Source organism: Melanotaenia boesemani, chromosome 12, assembly GCF_017639745.1.
Source record: "Melanotaenia boesemani isolate fMelBoe1 chromosome 12, fMelBoe1.pri, whole genome shotgun sequence".
Lineage (NCBI taxonomy): Eukaryota > Metazoa > Chordata > Actinopteri > Atheriniformes > Melanotaeniidae > Melanotaenia > Melanotaenia boesemani.
In genome coordinates, this window is record NC_055693.1 from 15,857,782 (window position 1) to 15,876,162 (window position 18,381).

Sequence of the window (18,381 nt, forward strand, 5' to 3'; positions counted from 1 at the left end):
TTCAAAAAATATATTAAAAAATATTAAACATGGGGCTCAGACAGGGAAACCCGGTAAAACTACCAGTTAGTACCATTTTATTAAAAAGAACATACTGCACATCGTTGCTGTTTGTGAAGCTGAAATATCTCCCCTCATTGCTGCATGTCAGACTGATCTATGAGCAGTGAGTGAACCGCACTGCTGCGATGCGACACTGCGCCTTTTTCACATATGCCGGGACACCGGCTCAAAGGAATGTGGCCACTGGGAATCCTCCCGAACCTCTCGATTAGCCAGAATTGCTCTTGATGTGTATTTCAGCGTGAGAAATCGGAGGTTTAGCGTAAGAAGCCACTCAAATGGGTGAGTCTCACGGCTATTGCGTGACAGTTGGCAGTCCTATAAAACAAATGCAGCAAACCGGATCGCACAGGTTAGCGGTTCACCACGGTCTCCTGCTGCAACATGCTGCTGTCATGTATGACACGAGAGCGATCACTCCGCAAGAAACAAGAGAGTTCAGTCGAGATACTCTGTAGTGAAACCTGTTGTCATACACAGTCTATGGTAAAGTAAGATAGAAAAAAACTAATGAAAATTATTGCGACCGGCAAACTTCTCGCGCTCATTTTTTCTTACCGTGCAGTTAATTGACTTACTGCTTATCACGACAGGCCTAGCTCTATAATTTATTATTAATTATAATTAATATGTTGTGAATGCTACGCTACGGTTTTAATTAGCTCATTGGCATTGATTTACGGAACCGGTCAAGAGCCGAGTCTTTAAATTTGAGGAAAACAATCAGCAACACACACCAGCAGCAGGTAACCTTTGTTTCTTTATGTAACAAACAGTTTGTAAGATCAGTGAAATTACATTGATGATGCTTCTTTAAATGAGTTATATTTTGGAAAGTAGATGATTCTTTTTCACCATCAAATTCTTATGTTCATTAAAGATACTTACGAATAATTTTTACATGTATTTTGAGTATAGTTCAGTGTAGGGTCAGTTCACAACAGTCATTTCAAAGCACCTCACAGACATAAACAGTTTAAGGCAATTAATTGTGACCCATTTAAAACATATCTGCACCAGTCTGATTTTTAATAACTGTGTTCATTCAAGCCAAATTATAAAAATATTAGCCTAGCTTAGGAAACCCAAGAGATTGCATTGAATCTATTCTTCAGTGTAATTCCCATCATGAGCATGCACGGAGCAACTGGCCACAGTGGAAAGTAAAAAACTTCCTTTCAACAGGAAGGAAAATCCTCCAGCAGAACCAGGCACAGGGAGGGTGGCCATCTGCCTCAACCAGTTGGAGGTGAAGAGCCCGGGACAGAGGAATCAACAACCACTACTTTTAGCTGGGGAGACCTGCTGAGATAGAAGAGAAATACAAGTTAATGTCGCCGATAATGTCATATACTTGTACATGGAAAATAAAGAGCCTGAAAGGAAATGCTCAGTGCATCACGGGACGTGCCGCTGCAGTCTAAGCCTATAGCAGCATAACTAAAGGGATGGATAAACCACGCTTAACTGGAAGATTTATCAAAAAGGGACATTTTTTGCCAAATCTTAAATCCTGATTATATTAATTAATATTGTATTAATATCTATATTGACATCTTCAACTTTCCAGAAGTGTTCGGTTAACAGTCTGAAGATATGAAGAAAACTTGAAATTCCATTTCTAAAGCCATTGGTTGAGAGAATATTACTACATTTGTGTAATTATATTTATCAAGCAAGTAAATTTTTTAATCACTTTTTATTTTTAACATTAAACAAGATTCTGAGTAGATTGTTTGATTTACGACCACAAAGATGACTTCAGTATGGCTTTGTCTCTGACAGCATGATTATTTCTTTTTACTGTGTTTCAGGACAAGACAAGGACAGTAAAATTTCATCTCCTCCCCCTGTAGCTCCAAAATCATCTTCTGTGTCGCCTCCTTCTGTAAATGACCAAGAAACTGCTGATAAAAATGAGCTTAAAGAGGCTGCAGAGAAAGACGACTCTGAGAAGAAGGATGACGCTTTACCAGGTGAGTTGGACGACTGTAGTGAGCACAAGTAGTAAACTTATAATCTCTCATTCTTGTTCAAGAAATAACATTTAAGTTATTTTTAGGGACAGAAAATGAAAGTTTTTCTTTACCTTCTCAGAGCTTTATGTAGGCCTGTCGTGATAACAAACTTTGCTGTGCAATTTATTTTCTCAGAAATTATTGCGATAAACGATAACATAGTGCAAAGCGATGATGTCATTTTCAGACCATTTTCAACTAATATAATGACAATGCCATAATAATGCAAATACACCCTTTCAGAGATCAATAAACTTTCATTTCTAAAAAAAACATTTAACACTGGAACTGGAAGAAAATTTAAATCAACAACAACAATGAACAGATTTGACATCTAAGTCTCATTAACAACAAATGAAAAGCAAACACAACCAAAAACAATAAGTATGATGGATAATAAAGTCTCTGTTCTGTAAACTAAATTGTCCTTCAAAAAATAGATAAAAAAAATATTAAACATGGGGCTCAGACAGGGACACCCGGTAAAACTACCAGTTAGTACCATTTTATTAAAAAAACATACTGCGCATCGTTGCTGTTTGTGAAGCTGAAATATCTCCCCTCATTGCTGCATGTCAGACTGATCTATGAGCAGTGAGTGAACCGCACTGCTGCGATGCGACACTGCGCCTTTTTCACATATGCCGGGACACCGGCTCAAAAGTAATGCGGCCACTGGGAATCCTCTCGCATCTGTCGATTAGCAAGCTTTGCTCTTGATGTGTATTTCAGTGTGAGAAATCGGAGGTTTAGTGTGAGAAGACACTCAAATGGGTGAGTCTCACGGCTATTGCGAGACAGTTGGCAGCCCTGTAAAACAAATGCAGCAAACTGGATCGCACAGGTTAGTGGTTCACCACGGTCTCCTGCTGCAACATGCTGCTGTCATGTATGACACGAGAGCGATCACTCCGCAAGAAACAAGAGAGTTCAGTCGAGATACTCTGTAGTGAAACCTGTTGTCATACACAGTCTATGGTAAAGTATAATAGAAAAAAAACTAATGAAAATTATTGCGGCCGGCAAACTTCTCACGCTCATTTTTTCTTACCGTGCAGTTAATTGTCTTACTGCTTATCACGACAGGCCTAGCTCTATAATTTATTATTAATGATAATTAATATGTTGTGAATGCTATGCTACGGTTTTAATTAGCTCATTGGCATTGATTTACAGAATTGGTCAAGAGCCGGGTCTTTAAATTTGAGGAAAACAATCAGCAACACACACCAGCAGCAGGTAACCTTTGTTTCTTTATGTAACAAACAGTTTGTAAGATCAGTGAAATTACATTGATGATGCTTCTTTAAATAAGCTATATTTTGGAAATAGATGATTTTTTTCACCATCAAATTCTCATGTTCATTAAAGATACTTACGAATAATTTTTACATGTATTTTGAGTATAGTTCAGTGTAGGGTCAGTTCACAACAGTCATTTCAAAGCACCTTACAGACATAAACAGTTTAAGGCAATTAATTGTGTCCCATTTAAAACATTTCTGCACCAGTCTGATTTTTAATAACTGTGTTCATACAAGCCAAATTATAAAAATAATAGCCTAGCTTAGGAAAACCAAGAGATTGCATTGAATCTATTCGTGAGTGTAATTCCCATCATGAGCATGCACGGAGCAACTGGCCACAGTGGAAAGGAAAAAACTTCCTTTCAACAGGAAGGAAAATCCTCCAGCAGAACCAGGCACAGGGAGGGTGGCCATCTGCCTCAACCAGTTGGAGATGAAGAGCCCAGGACAGAGGAATCAACAACCACCACTTTTAGCTGGGGAGACCTGCTGAGATAAAAAAGAAATACAAGTTAATGTCGCCGATAATGTCATATACTTATACATAGAAAATAAAGAGCATGAAAGGAAATGCTCAGTGCATCATGGGACGTGCCGCTGCAGTCTAAGCCTATAGCAGCATAACTAAAGGGATGGATGAACCACGCTTAACTGGAAGATTTATCAAAAAGGGACATTTCATGCCAAATCTTAAATCCTGATTATATTAATTAATATTGTATTAATATCTATAGTGACATCTTCAACTTTCCAGAAGTGTTTAGTTAACAGTCTGAAGATACGAAGAAAACTTGAAATTCCATTTCTAAAGCCATTGGTTGAGAGAATATTACTACAATTGTGTAATTATATTTATCAAGCAAGTAAATTTTTTAATCACTTTTTATTTTTAACAGTAAACAAGTTTCTGAGTAGATTGTTTGATTTACGACCACAAAGATGACTTCAGTATGGCTTTGTCTCTGACAGCATGATTATTTCTTTTACTGTGTTTCAGGACAAGACAAGGACAGTAAAATTTCATCTCCTCCCCCTGTAGCTCCAAAAGCATTCTCTGTGAAGCGTCCTTCTGTAAATGACCAAGAAACTGCTGATAAAAATGAGCTTAAAGAGGCTGCAGAGAAAGACGACTCTGAGAAGAAGAATGACGCTTTATCAGGTGAGTTGGACGACTGTAGTGAGCACAAGTAGTAAAACTTATAATCTCTGTCTCTAATTCTTGTTCCGGTAAATAACATTTAAGTTATTTTTAGGGACAGAAAATGAATGTTTTTCTTTACCTTCTCAGAGCTTCATGCAGGCCTGTCGTGATAACAAACTTTGCTGTGCAATTTATTTTCTCAGAAATTATTGCGACAAACGATAACATAGTGCAAAGCGATAATGTCATTTTCAGACCATTTTCAACTAATATAATGACAATGCCATAATAATGCAAGTACACCCCTTCAGAGATCAATAAACTTTAATTTCTAAAAAACATTTAACACTGGAACTGGAAGAAAATTTAAATCAAACAAAAACAATAAACAGATTTGACATCTAAGTCTCATTAACAACAAATGAAAAGCAAACACAACCAAAAACAATAAAGTCTCTGTTCTGTAAACTAAATTGTCCTTCAAAACATATATTAAAAAATATTAAACATGGGGCTCAGACAGGGAAACCCGGTAAAACTACCAGTTAGTACCATTTTATTAAAAAGAACATACTGTGCAATCGTTGCTGTTTGTGAAGCTGAAATATCTCCCCTCATTGCTGCATGTCAGACTGATCTATGAGCAGTGAGTGAACCGCACTGCTGCGATGTGACACTGCACCTTTTTCACATATGCTGGGACACCGGCTCAAAAGTAATGCGGCCACTGGGAATCCTCCCGAACCTCTCGATTAGCCAGCATTGCTCTTGATGTGTATTTCAGCGTGAGAAATCGGAGGTTTAGCGTAAGAAGCCACTCAAATGGGTGAGTCTCACAGCTATTGCGAGACAGTTTGCAGCCCTGTAAAACAAATGCATTGACCGGATCGCACAGGTTAGTGGTTCACCACGGTCTCCTGCTGCAACATGCTGCTGTTATGTATGACACGAGAGCGATCACTCCGCAAGAAACAAGAGAGTTCAGTCGAGATACTCTGTAGTGAAACCTGTTGTCATACACAGTCTGTGGTAAAGTAAGAGAAAAAAAACTAATGAAAATTATTGCGGCCGGCAAACTTCTCACGCTCATTTTTTCTTACCGTGCAGTTAATTGTCTTACTGCTTATCACGACAGGCCTAGCTCTATAATTTATTATTAATGATAATTAATATGTTATGAATGCTATGCTACGGTTTTAATTAGCTCATTGGCATTGATTTACAGAATTGGTCAAGAGCCGGGTCTTTAAATTTGAGGAAAACAATCAGCAACACACACCAGCAGCAGGTAACCTTTGTTTCTTTATGTAACAAACAGTTTGTAAGATCAGTGAAATTACATTGATGATGCTTCTTTAAATAAGCTATATTTTGGAAAATAGATGATTTTTTTCACCATCAAATTCTCATGTTCATTAAAGATACTTACGAATAATTTTTACATGTATTTTGAGTATAGTTCAGTGTAGGGTCAGTTCACAACAGTCATTTCAAAGCACCTTACAGACATAAACAGTTTAAGGCAATTAATTGTGTCCCATTTAAAACATTTCTGCACCAGTCTGATTTTTAATAACTGTGTTCATACAAGCCAAATTATAAAAATAATAGCCTAGCTTAGGAAAACCAAGAGATTGCATTGAATCTATTCGTGAGTGTAATTCCCATCATGAGCATGCACGGAGCAACTGGCCACAGTGGAAAGGAAAAAACTTCCTTTCAACAGGAAGGAAAATCCTCCAGCAGAACCAGGCACAGGGAGGGTGGCCATCTGCCTCAACCAGTTGGAGATGAAGAGCCCAGGACAGAGGAATCAACAACCACCACTTTTAGCTGGGGAGACCTGCTGAGATAAAAAGAAATACAAGTTAATGTCGCCGATAATGTCATATACTTATACATAGAAAATAAAGAGCATGAAAGGAAATGCTCAGTGCATCATGGGACGTGCCGCTGCAGTCTAAGCCTATAGCAGCATAACTAAAGGGATGGATGAACCACGCTTAACTGGAAGATTTATCAAAAAGGGACATTTCATGCCAAATCTTAAATCCTGATTATATTAATTAATATTGTATTAATGTCTATATTGACATCTTCAACTTTCCAGAAGTGTTTAGTTAACAGTCTGAAGATACGAAGAAAACTTGAAATTCCATTTCTAAAGCCATTGGTTGAGAGAATATTACTACAATTGTGTAATTATATTTATCAAGCAAGTAAATTTTTTAATCACTTTTTATTTTTAACAGTAAACAAGTTTCTGAGTAGATTGTTTGATTTACGACCACAAAGATGACTTCAGTATGGCTTTGTCTCTGACAGCATGATTATTTCTTTTTACTGTGTTTCAGGACAAGACAAGGACAGTAAAATTTCATCTCCTCCCCCTGTAGCTCCAAAAGCATTCTCTGTGAAGCGTCCTTCTGTAAATGACCAAGAAACTGCTGATAAAAATGAGCTTAAAGAGGCTGCAGAGAAAGACGACTCTGAGAAGAAGAATGACGCTTTATCAGGTGAGTTGGACGACTGTAGTGAGCACAAGTAGTAAAACTTATAATCTCTGTCTCTAATTCTTGTTCCGGTAAATAACATTTAAGTTATTTTTAGGGACAGAAAATGAAAGTTTTTCTTTACCTTCTCAGAGCTTCATGCAGGCCTGTCGTGATAACAAACTTTGCTGTGCAATTTATTTTCTCAGAAATTATTGCGATAAACGATAACATAGTGCAAAGCGATAATGTCATTTTCAGACCATTTTCAACTAATATAATGACAATGCCATAATAATGCAAATACACCCTTTCAGAGATCAATAAACTTTAATATCTAAAAAAACATTTAACACTGGAACTGGAAGAAAATTTAAATCAACAAAAACAATAAACAGATTTGACATCTAAGTCTCATTAACAACAAATGAAAAGCAAACACAACCAAAAACAATAAAGTCTCTGTTCTGTAAACTAAATTGTCCTTCAAAAAATATATTAAAAAAATATTAAACATGGGGCTCAGACAGGGAAACCCAGTAAAACTACCAGTTAGTACCATTTTATTAAAAAAAACATACTGCGCATCGTTGCTGTTTGAGAAGCTGAAATATCTCCCCTCATTGCTGCATGTCAGACTGATCTATGAGCAGTGAGTGAACCGCACTGCTGCGATGCGACACTGCGCCTTTTTCACATATGCCGGGACACCGGCTCAAAGGAATGTGGCCACTGGGAATCCTCCCGAACCTCTCGATTAGCCAGCATTGCTCTTGATGTGTATTTCAGCGTGAGAAATCGGACGTTTAGCTTAAGAAGCCACTGAAATGGGTGAGTCTCACGGCTATTGCGAGACAGTTGGCAGTCCTGTAAAACAAATGCATTGACCGGATCGCACAGGTTAGCGGTTCACCACGGTCTCCTGCTGCAACATGCTGCTGTCATGTATGACACGAGAGCGATCACTCCGCAAGAAACAAGAGAGTTCAGTCGAGATACTCCGTAGTGAAACCTGTTGTCATACACAGTCTATGGTAAAGTAAGATAGAAAAAAACTAATGAAAATTATTGTGGCCGGCAAACTTCTCGCGCTCATTTTTTCTTTCTGTGAAATGAATTGTCTTACTGCTTATCACGACAGGCCTAGCTCTATAATTTATTATTAATGATAATTAATATGTTGTGAATGCTACGCTACGGTTTTAATTAGCTCATTGGCATTGATTTACGGAACCGGTCAAGAGCCGAGTCTTTAAATTTGAGGAAAACAATCAGCAACACACACCAGCAGCAGGTAACCTTTGTTTCTTTATGTAACAAACAGTTTGTAAGATCAGTGAAATTACATTGATGATGCTTCTTTAAATAAGCTATATTTTGGAAAGTAGATGATTCTTTTTCACCATCAAATTCTTATGTTCATTAAAGATACTTACGAATAATTTTTACATGTATTTTGAGTATAGTTCAGTGTAGTGTCAGTTCACAACAGTCATTTCAAAGCACCTTACAGACATAAACAGTTTAAGGCAATTAATTGTGACCCATTTAAAACATATCTGCACCAGTCTGATTTTTAATAACTGTGTTCATTCAAGCCAAATTATAAAAATATTAGCCTAGCTTGGGAAAACCAAGAGATTGCACTGAATCTATTCTTGAGTGTAATTCCCATCATGAGCATGCACGGAGCAACGGGCCACAGTGGAAAGGAAAAAACTTCCTTTCAACAGGAAGGATAAACCTGCATTAGAACCAGGCACAGGGAGGGTGGCCATCTACCTCAACCAGTTGGAGGTGAAGAGCCCAGGACAGAGGAATCAACAACCACCACTTTTAGCTGGGGAGACCTGCTGAGATAGAAGAGAAATACAAGTTAATGTCGCCGATAATGTCATATACTTATACATGGAAAATAAGGAGCATGAAAGGAAATGCTCAGTGCATCATGGGACGTGCTGTGCAGTCTAAGCCTATAGCAGCATAACTAAAGGGATGGATGAACCACGCTTAACTGGAAGATTTATCAAAAAGGGACATTTTATGCCAAATCTTAAATCCTGATTATATTAATTAATATTGTTTTAATATTAGTGCTTGGCACGTTAACGCGTTAATCGCGCGTCAACGCAACGCTTAATTAACGCCGTTAATGTTTTTAATCGCGCGTTAAATTTTTTTTTTTTTTTGCTGGCCGCTGGCTGTGATGACAGAAACATGGCGTCCATGTCTCCCTTCCCTGCTGCAGCGGTGCGTCTGACTTGATAAGGAGAGAGCGGGTTTATTAAAATAAAGAGATGTTTTCTGTCTGGAACGGGAAGAAGAAAAAAAGAACCGACGTTTCTCTTTGTCAAAATACATGCAGATGGACAGAACATCGTAGTTTTTGGACAGGAAACTTTTTTATTATTTTTTTTTTTAACAAACGCGGTTTTAATTTATGCAAGACAGCAATGGTAAGACATGCATTCTGACTTTTACAAACATGAAGCATAAATCGGGCCTTCTTCTGCCTCTGGTTCGGTGAATCTTGGTCATAGCGAGATGAAACTTCCAGCTGTGGAATCTGTGAGATGTGAGCTTTCAGTAGAGGAGTCGTTTGTTCATGTTCATGCCATGGGGTGGACACGGGGAGACATAATTTGTGTTTACATGTTTTTCGGACTTTGTGTAGCTGCTCTTTAAATAATTTGTTGTCTTAACTGTGTTTGTTGGTGATAGAAATGGTTTTACTGAACTGGTAGCTGAGATTCTGGACTTTCTGTGGATACCACACATGTTTATAGTTACATCTACAGGCCTGACGTTACACCCGGAAGAAGATGTTAACCCCTTAACTCCGGAAGCGGAGGCTGAAAATGAAAGTTTAGAGAAATTATAGGCCAGAAACCAGGATAATGAAACACTGAAGCTGCATGGATGGAAGTTATTGTGCATTGTTACGACCCGACTTATATTGTGAATATTTTTCTCTCCTCACCATCTAGAAGCTGTGAGATTCTCATCCTGCTTTCTGTCTGTTCACCTGATGCTGATATTCATCACATATTGTTCCTTCTATGTTTAGAAGGAAGCAGCTTCACAGCTTTAAAATCATCCTGCTGACTTTTTACCTTTTAGTTAGTAAATCCTGAACATTTCATCCTTCTTTGTCATAAATATTTGATTTTATAAATATATATGAAGAAATGTTTTATCTGAAAATTGCTGCTAAACCTGTTTATGTGTTTAGTGCAGCGGTCTGCAACCTTTCCAATCCAGAGAGCCATTTTCCCCTCAGCCAGCTAAATAAAACTACTTTAGAGACGCAAATGTTACCAGACTTTTCAAAAAGGCAACTTAATATATATTTTTAATGAAGAGCCACCATAGGATGTTTGTTATTTTTGAAGAACCACATTTTTATTTCCATTTTTAAGGTTTTAAAATAAAGAAAAACATAAAACCTTTATTTTAAAAAAAAGTGGATAGACAGACTTTCTGCTAAGGAATGTTGATATTTGTGGAAAATGATGTAAAAGAAAGGGGAAAAAAAGTCCATGGTTTCCAACCTAATGACAAGAAAGACAGATTTAAAAAAAATATTTTAGCCATGTATTTAGAGGCATTGTGGAAGGTCCAGAGAGACACTTGCAGCTCCAGAGTTGCAGGTTGGAGACCCCTGATGTAGTGTTTGTAAACCAAAACTTACTACATTTTCTTTTTATAGCTGTAGGCCATTTTTTAAAGGAAAGAGACATTTTGCGCGTAACGATGCGATTAATCGCGATTAATCGCAGCATGTCATGCGATTAATCGCGAATAAAAATTTTAATTGTTGCCCAGCACTAATTAATATCTATATTGACATCTTCAACTTTCCAGAAGTGTTCAGTTAACAGTCTGAAAATATGAAGAAAACTTGAAATTTCATTTCTAAAGCCATTGGTTGAGAGAATATTACTACATTTGTGTAATTATATTTATCAAGCAAGTAAGTTTTTTAATCACTTTTTATTTTTAACAGTAAACAAGTTTCTGAGTAGATTGTTTGATTTACGACCACAAAGACAACTTCAGTATGGCTTTGTCCTTTCACACCCTTTCACAGATCAATAAACTTTAATTTCTAAAAAACATTTAACACTGGAACTGGAAGAAAATTTAAATCAAACAAAAACAAACAGATTTGACATCTAAGTCTCATTAACAACAAATGAAAAGCAAACACAACCAAAAACAATAAGTACGACGGATAATAAAGTCTCTGTTCTGTAAACTAAATTGTCCTTCAAAAAATATATTAAAAAAATATTAAACATGGGGCTCAGACAGGGAAACCCGGTAAAACTACCAGTTAGTACCATTTTATTAAAAAGAACATACTGCACATCGTTGCTGTTTGTGAAGCTGAAATATCTCCCCTCATTGCTGCATGTCAGACTGATCTATGAGCAGTGAGTGAACCGCACTGCTGCGATGCGACACTGCACCTTTTTCACATATCTCCTCCCCCTGTAGCTCCAAAATCATCTTCTGTGTCGCATCCTTCTGTAAATGACCAAGAAACTGCAGATAAAGATGAGCTTAAAGAGGCTGCAGAGAAAGACGACTCTGAGAAGAAGAATGACGCTTTATCAGGTGAGTTGGACGACTGTAGCGAGCACAAGTAGTAAAACTTATAATCTCGGTCTCTCATTCTTGTTCCAGTAAATAACATTTAAGTTATTTTTAGGGACAGAAAATGAAAGTTTTTCTTTACCTTCTCAGAGCTTTATGCAGGCCTGTCGTGATAACAAACTCTGCTGTGTGATTTATTTTCTCAGAAATTATTGCGATAAACGATAACATAGTGCAAAGCAATAATGTCATTTTCAGACCATTTTCAACTAATATAATGACAATGCCATAATAATGCAAGTACACCCCTTCACAGATCAATAAACTTTAATTTCTAAAAAACATTTAACACTGGAACTGGAAGAAAATTTAAATCAAACAAAAACAATAAACAGATTTGACATCTAAGTTTCATTAACAACAAATGAAAAGCAAACACAACCAAAAACAATAAGTATGACGGATAATAAAGTCTCTGTTCTGTAAACTAAATTGTCTTTCAAAAAATATATTAAAAAAATATTAAACATGGGGCTCAGACAGAGAAACCCAGTAAAACTACCAGTTAGTACCATTTTATTAAAAAGAACATACTGCGCATCGTTGCTGTTTGTGAAGCTGAAATATCTCCCCTCATTGCTGCATGTCAGACTGATCTATGAGCAGTGAGTGAACCGCACTGCTGCGATGCGACACTGCGCCTTTTTCACATATGCCGGGACACCGGCTCAAAAGTAATGTGGCCACTGGGAATCCTCCCGAACCTCTCGATTAGCCAGCATTGCTCTTGATGTGTATTTCAGCGTGAGAAATCGGAGGTTTAGCGTAAGAAGCCACTCAAATGGGTGAGTCTCACGGCTATTGCGTGACAGTTGGCAGTCCTGTAAAACAAATGCATTGACCGGATCGCACAGGTTAGTGGTTCACCACGGTCTCCTGCTGCAACATGCTGTTGTCATGTATGACACGAGAGCGATCACTCCGCAAGAAACAAGAGAGTTCAGTCGAGATACTCCGTAGTAAACTAATGAAAATTATTGCTGCCGGCAAACTTCTCGCGCTCATTTTTTCTTACTGTGAAATGAATTGTCTTCCTGCTTATTTTGGGTATAGTTGTTACCATATGGTGATACAATAGGTCAGGGATCACCAACTCCGGACCTCTTGAGCCAGTGTCCTGCAGGTTTTCAGTATCTCCATTCTGCAGCACACCTGACTCAAATAATGGGTCGTTAAGAGGCTGGTGTAGACCTTGACTATTTCATTTGAACCAGGTGTGTTGCAGCAGGGATGCAGTGAAAACCTGCAGGACACTGGCTCAAGAGGTCCGGAGTTGGTGATCTCTGCAATAGGTCTTTGAAACTGTATTAAACATGATACATGTTAACTGAGGTATAGATTGTGTGCTTGTTAAAAACAAGAATTTTATCCCCTTCAATAACTTTTTTCTTATTTTTCTCATCATACTGCAAGCTAAAATCAGAATTGCCCACTTGTACTATTTATGTTGTTGCCTTTTTAAATTATTCTTTCCTGCTTTAACGTTTTTCTACTTTTTTTATTTTAACTTCAATAAATAAACGAAAAAAGATAAACAAGAATTGCAACCTCAGAGGAACAACATAAACTGACATTTAGTAGTCTTTAAATTGTTTTCACCCAAGGGCATGTTTCAAACTGGATAAAGGGCTGAATTCGATTAACTGAAGTGAATGTTATTGCTCTGTTGGAGATGTACCCATAATATACTCAGACTTTTCCCTACTTTCTGTTTCAGAGTCAGATGAGGAGATGGATGAGGATGCAACATTTGCTTCCCAAAGTGATGTCTCTGCCTCTGCTGACCAGCCACACCCAGCTTCTACCCCAAATACTCCAAACATGGCACCAAAAGACGATGCTGATAAAACATAAAGAAAACACCAGCTCAGATTAGGCGCTGAAGTGGACTTGAGAAAAGTGTTTGAGAGGCTGAGTCATTACGCTCAGTGGGATGTATTAAGGTTACCATGCAGGTAGAAGAGTCCTCCTCCACCACCGCTGAATAGAAAATGTATATAAACCAAAGCACATGAACAAATTAAAAACTGCAACTAACAGAAACAAACTGAGATGTGAAGACCGAACAAGAATTAAGCAAACAGATTTTTCAAGAAGACAATGCAGATGGCATAGGTGACCAAGAAAAACTGATTCTCTTTTAAACACCCCTCAGTAGCATCAAAACCGGACAACAGTAATGTTGACAACCTGCCAAGGTCCCCTAGTACTGCACATGCAATCCCAGACCGGGAAGAAAAGGAACAAGGCATGGCTTAACAGTGTCTAAGACGCAGCAGACGGGGTGGCACTGCTGAAGATAGAAAATGAGGACTAGGACACAAAAAGATAATAAATGAGAGCATTAGTGAGGATGAAGAGAGTCAAAAGAAATCTGAAGCTACTGAATAAACCTTAATCCATCTGAGTAAACCGAAAAGAGAAAATTCAGGAAGGAGGCAGATAATGGATGGATTCTGTACAAAGGAGTGTTAAAGAGTGTGTGTAGGACAGACAGTCCAAAGACAAATATTTGCTCTGGGATTGGACAAAATATTTGAAAACAAACTGGTGGTTTGTCTGTCTCTCTGACTTTTCATTTTCTTATAATAAAAAGCCGTGATATAAAGGATCTCCTTAAAACTAGTTAAAAAGTGTGTTAACAGACAGCAGCTGGTGTCTGTTTTCAGCTTGGACTCAGTTTTAGGGAGATGGTATGCTCTGTTTGCCACAAGTTAAGTTCAGGAACGAAAAAGTATTGCTGTCTAAAATTGTTGATATTTGTATTCTACTACTTTTACTTTTAACTTAACTTAATTTTAAAAAGCAGTACTTTGTATAAATTTCATACTATTTTATATATGAATAGAATAAGTATAGGTACTTGTGAAGTTGTCATTATGCTGTGTTGCATTTTGGATGAATGGGTGTTTTTTTTTTGTTTTTTTGTTTTTTTTTTGCTATATTAGGACCTTCAGGATGATGTTTTTATGCACATAGAGTTAGCCTAACCTCTAAAATCAAGTTTTAGCCCATATCTGTCTGGTATAAAAAAATTAAAAACATATCTCACCATTGTAAATTAAAGAAACTTCCAAATTTAAACAATAATTATTAACAGTATAGCAGCTTGTGACACCTACTGAGAGTGACTTCCTAAATTGAACCCGTATCCGTACCGTATCCAGTAGTTTATTAATAAATAAGACTTTTAAAAGCAGTTTAAAGGAATTTTTGACACATTCTTTTGCTCATTACATGTAATATTGATCTGCATCTGAAAGCTGGTTTTCCTTTTTTTATTGTTAGGACAATAGTTCCTCCTGTTGTTTTCATCTTTTACGTCTTGCTCTGATTTGATGGCATGATGGAGATTTTTGCACTGACCTATAAAGACAAGTGTTCAATTTTGATTTCTTGTCTGTTTCGTATTTTATGTTTTGGTTTCTTTTTCTTGTTAAGAGATGTTGACCCAGTTCATCCAGAATATTTAAAGGAAGTCAGTGGATTTGCTAATGTTTAGTTTGAATGCAGAATAACAGTCATTTAATTGTGAAATGTCATAACTTTTACTTAAAGAAAAATAAAGAAGTAAACAAGTTTTATAAAGTAATACATATATACTTAAAAGAAAGACAAACTTGATCAGGCGAATTACAATAAAGTGTAAGAATATTCTTATGTCAATAGGGGGCAGTATTTATCAGCCTGTATGTCTAATTGTTGGCTGATTTTTGAACTTGGATGAGAGAAATATGTTCTCTTTTAATATCTTAACATTGAGATGTTAAGGTCATTTCATTAAAATATTGAAATGTGGCTACAGAAATTTATTACAGATCCTTTTCAAAGTCTGGAACATTTAGATGTGTGATATTGCCTTGAGTTATAAACACAGTGTTGATGAAGTGTTGTATAACTGTATTATGAAGAAATGTGTGGGTCTGATTAATGTTTAAGGACATCATTCAGAGATATTCAGACATATTTTTTGATCTGCGTAAATGAAAAGCGTGTACGTAAACCAGCCAGTTACATCACATTTAACTCAGCCTTTAAAGAGAGGAAAAAAACTATATAACATGAAAAATAACAGCCAAGCCAACTTACTTGCTCAGTGATAAAAAAGCATAAATGTAGGTTCGCCTTCTGCTGGATGACAAGCTGGTGTAGATTTGGAAGGGCACTGGTTGGGCCATGTGAGACAGTCGTTCATGATTAGTTTAACCCGTGAGTCACCGAGATGTCTGTGATCTGCTACCACCTGCCCTGTGGGTTCAGGGCACAAGCAGAGAATGAACACTATCATATTTCTATGGTCACAACAAATACCAGGGTTCTATTAGAGTATTGAATTATTTGTGGGGATGGGGGCTCTGCCTCTTCACATAAGGTTTTTTAGACTAGTTCTATAACAGTTCCCAGCTCATATTTACCACAGTCAGGGTATTCCCAATATAGTTGCTTTAACATCAGATATATGCTGATTAACATTTTCTCTTTAGATTGTTTATTTCCTTTGACCCTGATGCAATAGAAAACAGTGGAGGAGAGCATGAATGGGCTACCCTCCAGTACAGCCGATTAGCATGCTGGGTTGTTTAAATTGCCTCCTGGACGGCTGACGTGAAATCAGACAATATCCTCTGGCTTTAGAGACTATAGCCCCACGGCTTCTCATTTATTTTTATGCAGAGTTAGGACAGAGCCTTGGCACAGCTCCGCCGAGGAAGCTGAGCCCAGGGAGGCCAGGTCTGGGTAGGTCAGGACAAATCAATTAATATCGGCTCAATAAAAGTTCTTGGCTCTTTCTGGGCCATTCTTTACTGTGACAGTGCAACCTGGGCGCCACCATAATGATGTGGCTAAGTTGTTAAGTGTGGTTCAGACATCATAATGAAATAATATCCCTTTCTTTCCCATCACTATAAAATACCTCTGTTAAGATTTGATTTGTCTTTGGACCTCGCTTCCAAGGATTAATAGCCCAGCATTGTTCTTCATTATTATTATTATATTTTATTAAAGGTTTCCCTCTTGGGTGATGATGTTTATGAGTGTGTTTGGGCCCAACTCTGTGCATTTATTTTTCTGCTAACATTTGGTCATCATGTAAAATTCAAGCATGCCCATGGCAGAGATTATTACACCCACGGCAGTAACCAACACAGTGGAAACACTCACTAATATGCTGCTTATATACTTTAAGTGCTGCAAATGGGACAGATAAAAATGAGTGTAAGAGAAAAGATTGAAAGTTATTTGTGTTCTCTCTGAACCAAAAATGATCTCAGTTGTCAGGAATAATTCTGGCAACCATAAATACATGTCAGGATATTAATGAACAAAACTGCTGTGTGTGAAGGAAAATCAGGATCAGATCAGGAAGATTGTTTCAGCTGCATTTCTCCACTAACAGGGAACTTAACTTGAGGATGTACTGTTTGGTAGTGTCTGAGCAACACAGAGTTTATCAAACACACCACTGCTGGCAGGTTGGCATTTGGTGACCACAGGGAAAACACAGGCTGGGTGAAGGTGTGCATGTTCCAGCCATGTTTGCGTGAGTGTGTTAGTGCATTCCTTCAGATCAGGACAGCTTAAGGCTAATTAGAGACAGTCTCTCCGTGTGGCCTGGCATGAGTTTGAAGCTTGGTCACATATTTTATTTTATTTATTTATTTATTTTTTTTGCTTGCACACTCATACATCAGACATCTTTTCTCCTTCTGAAACATCAGCACTAGTCAAAAAGTAAATATTTTCTTCTGTATGGTCAGGAAGAATCTTTGGAATATTTACATGTTTTCTTTATGGTTTTTCTTAAGCATTTGCTTTGGAGACAGCTTTCCTCACTGTGATGGAGACCCAGAACCTCGCCCGATTTTTGGATTACATCTAAACAGCATGTGCACACAATTAAGCACTAAAGAGACCTGATTCGAAGTAGATACAATCGTTTTTGTCAGTTAAACATTAGTCTGAAATAGTGAGACAGCAGAACTTGATGTGAGATGCACAACCGTTGTGGGGTAACAGTTCTACAAAACCTAAATTAAATTAGGTTTGATGCAACATTTCTAATCATTTCTGTGCCAAACCTTGTTCATCTTAATGGCAACAATCAGTGAAGATAAAATATGATTTTTGCAATAAACTATGTTTCAGATTATGTTATATAACGACTGCAGAAATTGTTTTATTATTGGTTCTCAATTAGATGAAATTATCCTTATCAAAATTTAGCCTATTTATAGATATATTGGCATAGACTTTTACATATTTGGAGGAACAGACTAAATCTTAACTAGTGTTAAATGTTGATTGAGCTGAGCCACCAAGGCAGTCGCCTTGTGAAAAACTTGTAATAATATAATGATAATGATAATGATTGGGCTACACGTGGTGTGGTGGTTAGCACCACAGCCTCACAGCAACAGTGGCCTTTCTATGTGGAGTTTGCATGTTCTCCCTGTGTATGTGTGGGTTCTTTCTGGGTTCTCCAGCTTCCTCCCACCATCCAAAGACATACATGTGAGGTTAATTGGTCACTCTAAATTCTCCCTAGGAGAGAGTGTGTGTGAATGTTTGTTTGTCTCTGTGTGTTGGCCCTGCGATGGACTGGTGACCTGTCCAGAGTGTACCCTGCCTCTCACCTGCTTATTGCTGGGATAGGCTCCAGCTTCTCCACAACCCTGAATTTGACTGAACAGTACATAAAA

At 37.5% G+C, this 18,381-nt stretch overlaps 1 protein-coding gene across 4 annotated transcripts in view; it reads left to right on the forward strand.

The window, feature by feature from the left end:
• Window positions 1–15,072, forward strand: part of LOC121650766 (nucleolar protein dao-5-like) — a 29,227-nt gene extending 14,155 nt beyond the window's left edge. For 2 of the 4 annotated variants that reach the window (XM_042002488.1, XM_042002489.1), the window contains 8 exons: window positions 1,920–2,039; window positions 3,258–3,320; window positions 4,386–4,547; window positions 5,755–5,817; window positions 6,884–7,045; window positions 8,253–8,315; window positions 11,522–11,641; window positions 13,398–15,072. In XM_042002488.1, coding sequence (XP_041858422.1) covers window positions 1,920–2,039; window positions 3,258–3,320; window positions 4,386–4,547; window positions 5,755–5,817; window positions 6,884–7,045; window positions 8,253–8,315; window positions 11,522–11,641; window positions 13,398–13,534 — 890 coding nt within the window. In that variant the 3' untranslated portion in view covers window positions 13,535–15,072. Of the gene's footprint in view, window positions 1–746; window positions 810–1,877; window positions 2,040–3,257; window positions 3,321–4,385; window positions 4,548–5,754; window positions 5,818–6,883; window positions 7,046–8,252; window positions 8,316–11,521; window positions 11,642–13,397 lie in introns of all 4 variants that reach the window. The other 2 variants (XM_042002486.1, XM_042002487.1) reach the window with 2 other exon arrangements.
• Window positions 15,073–18,381: the final 3,309 nt, after the last annotated feature.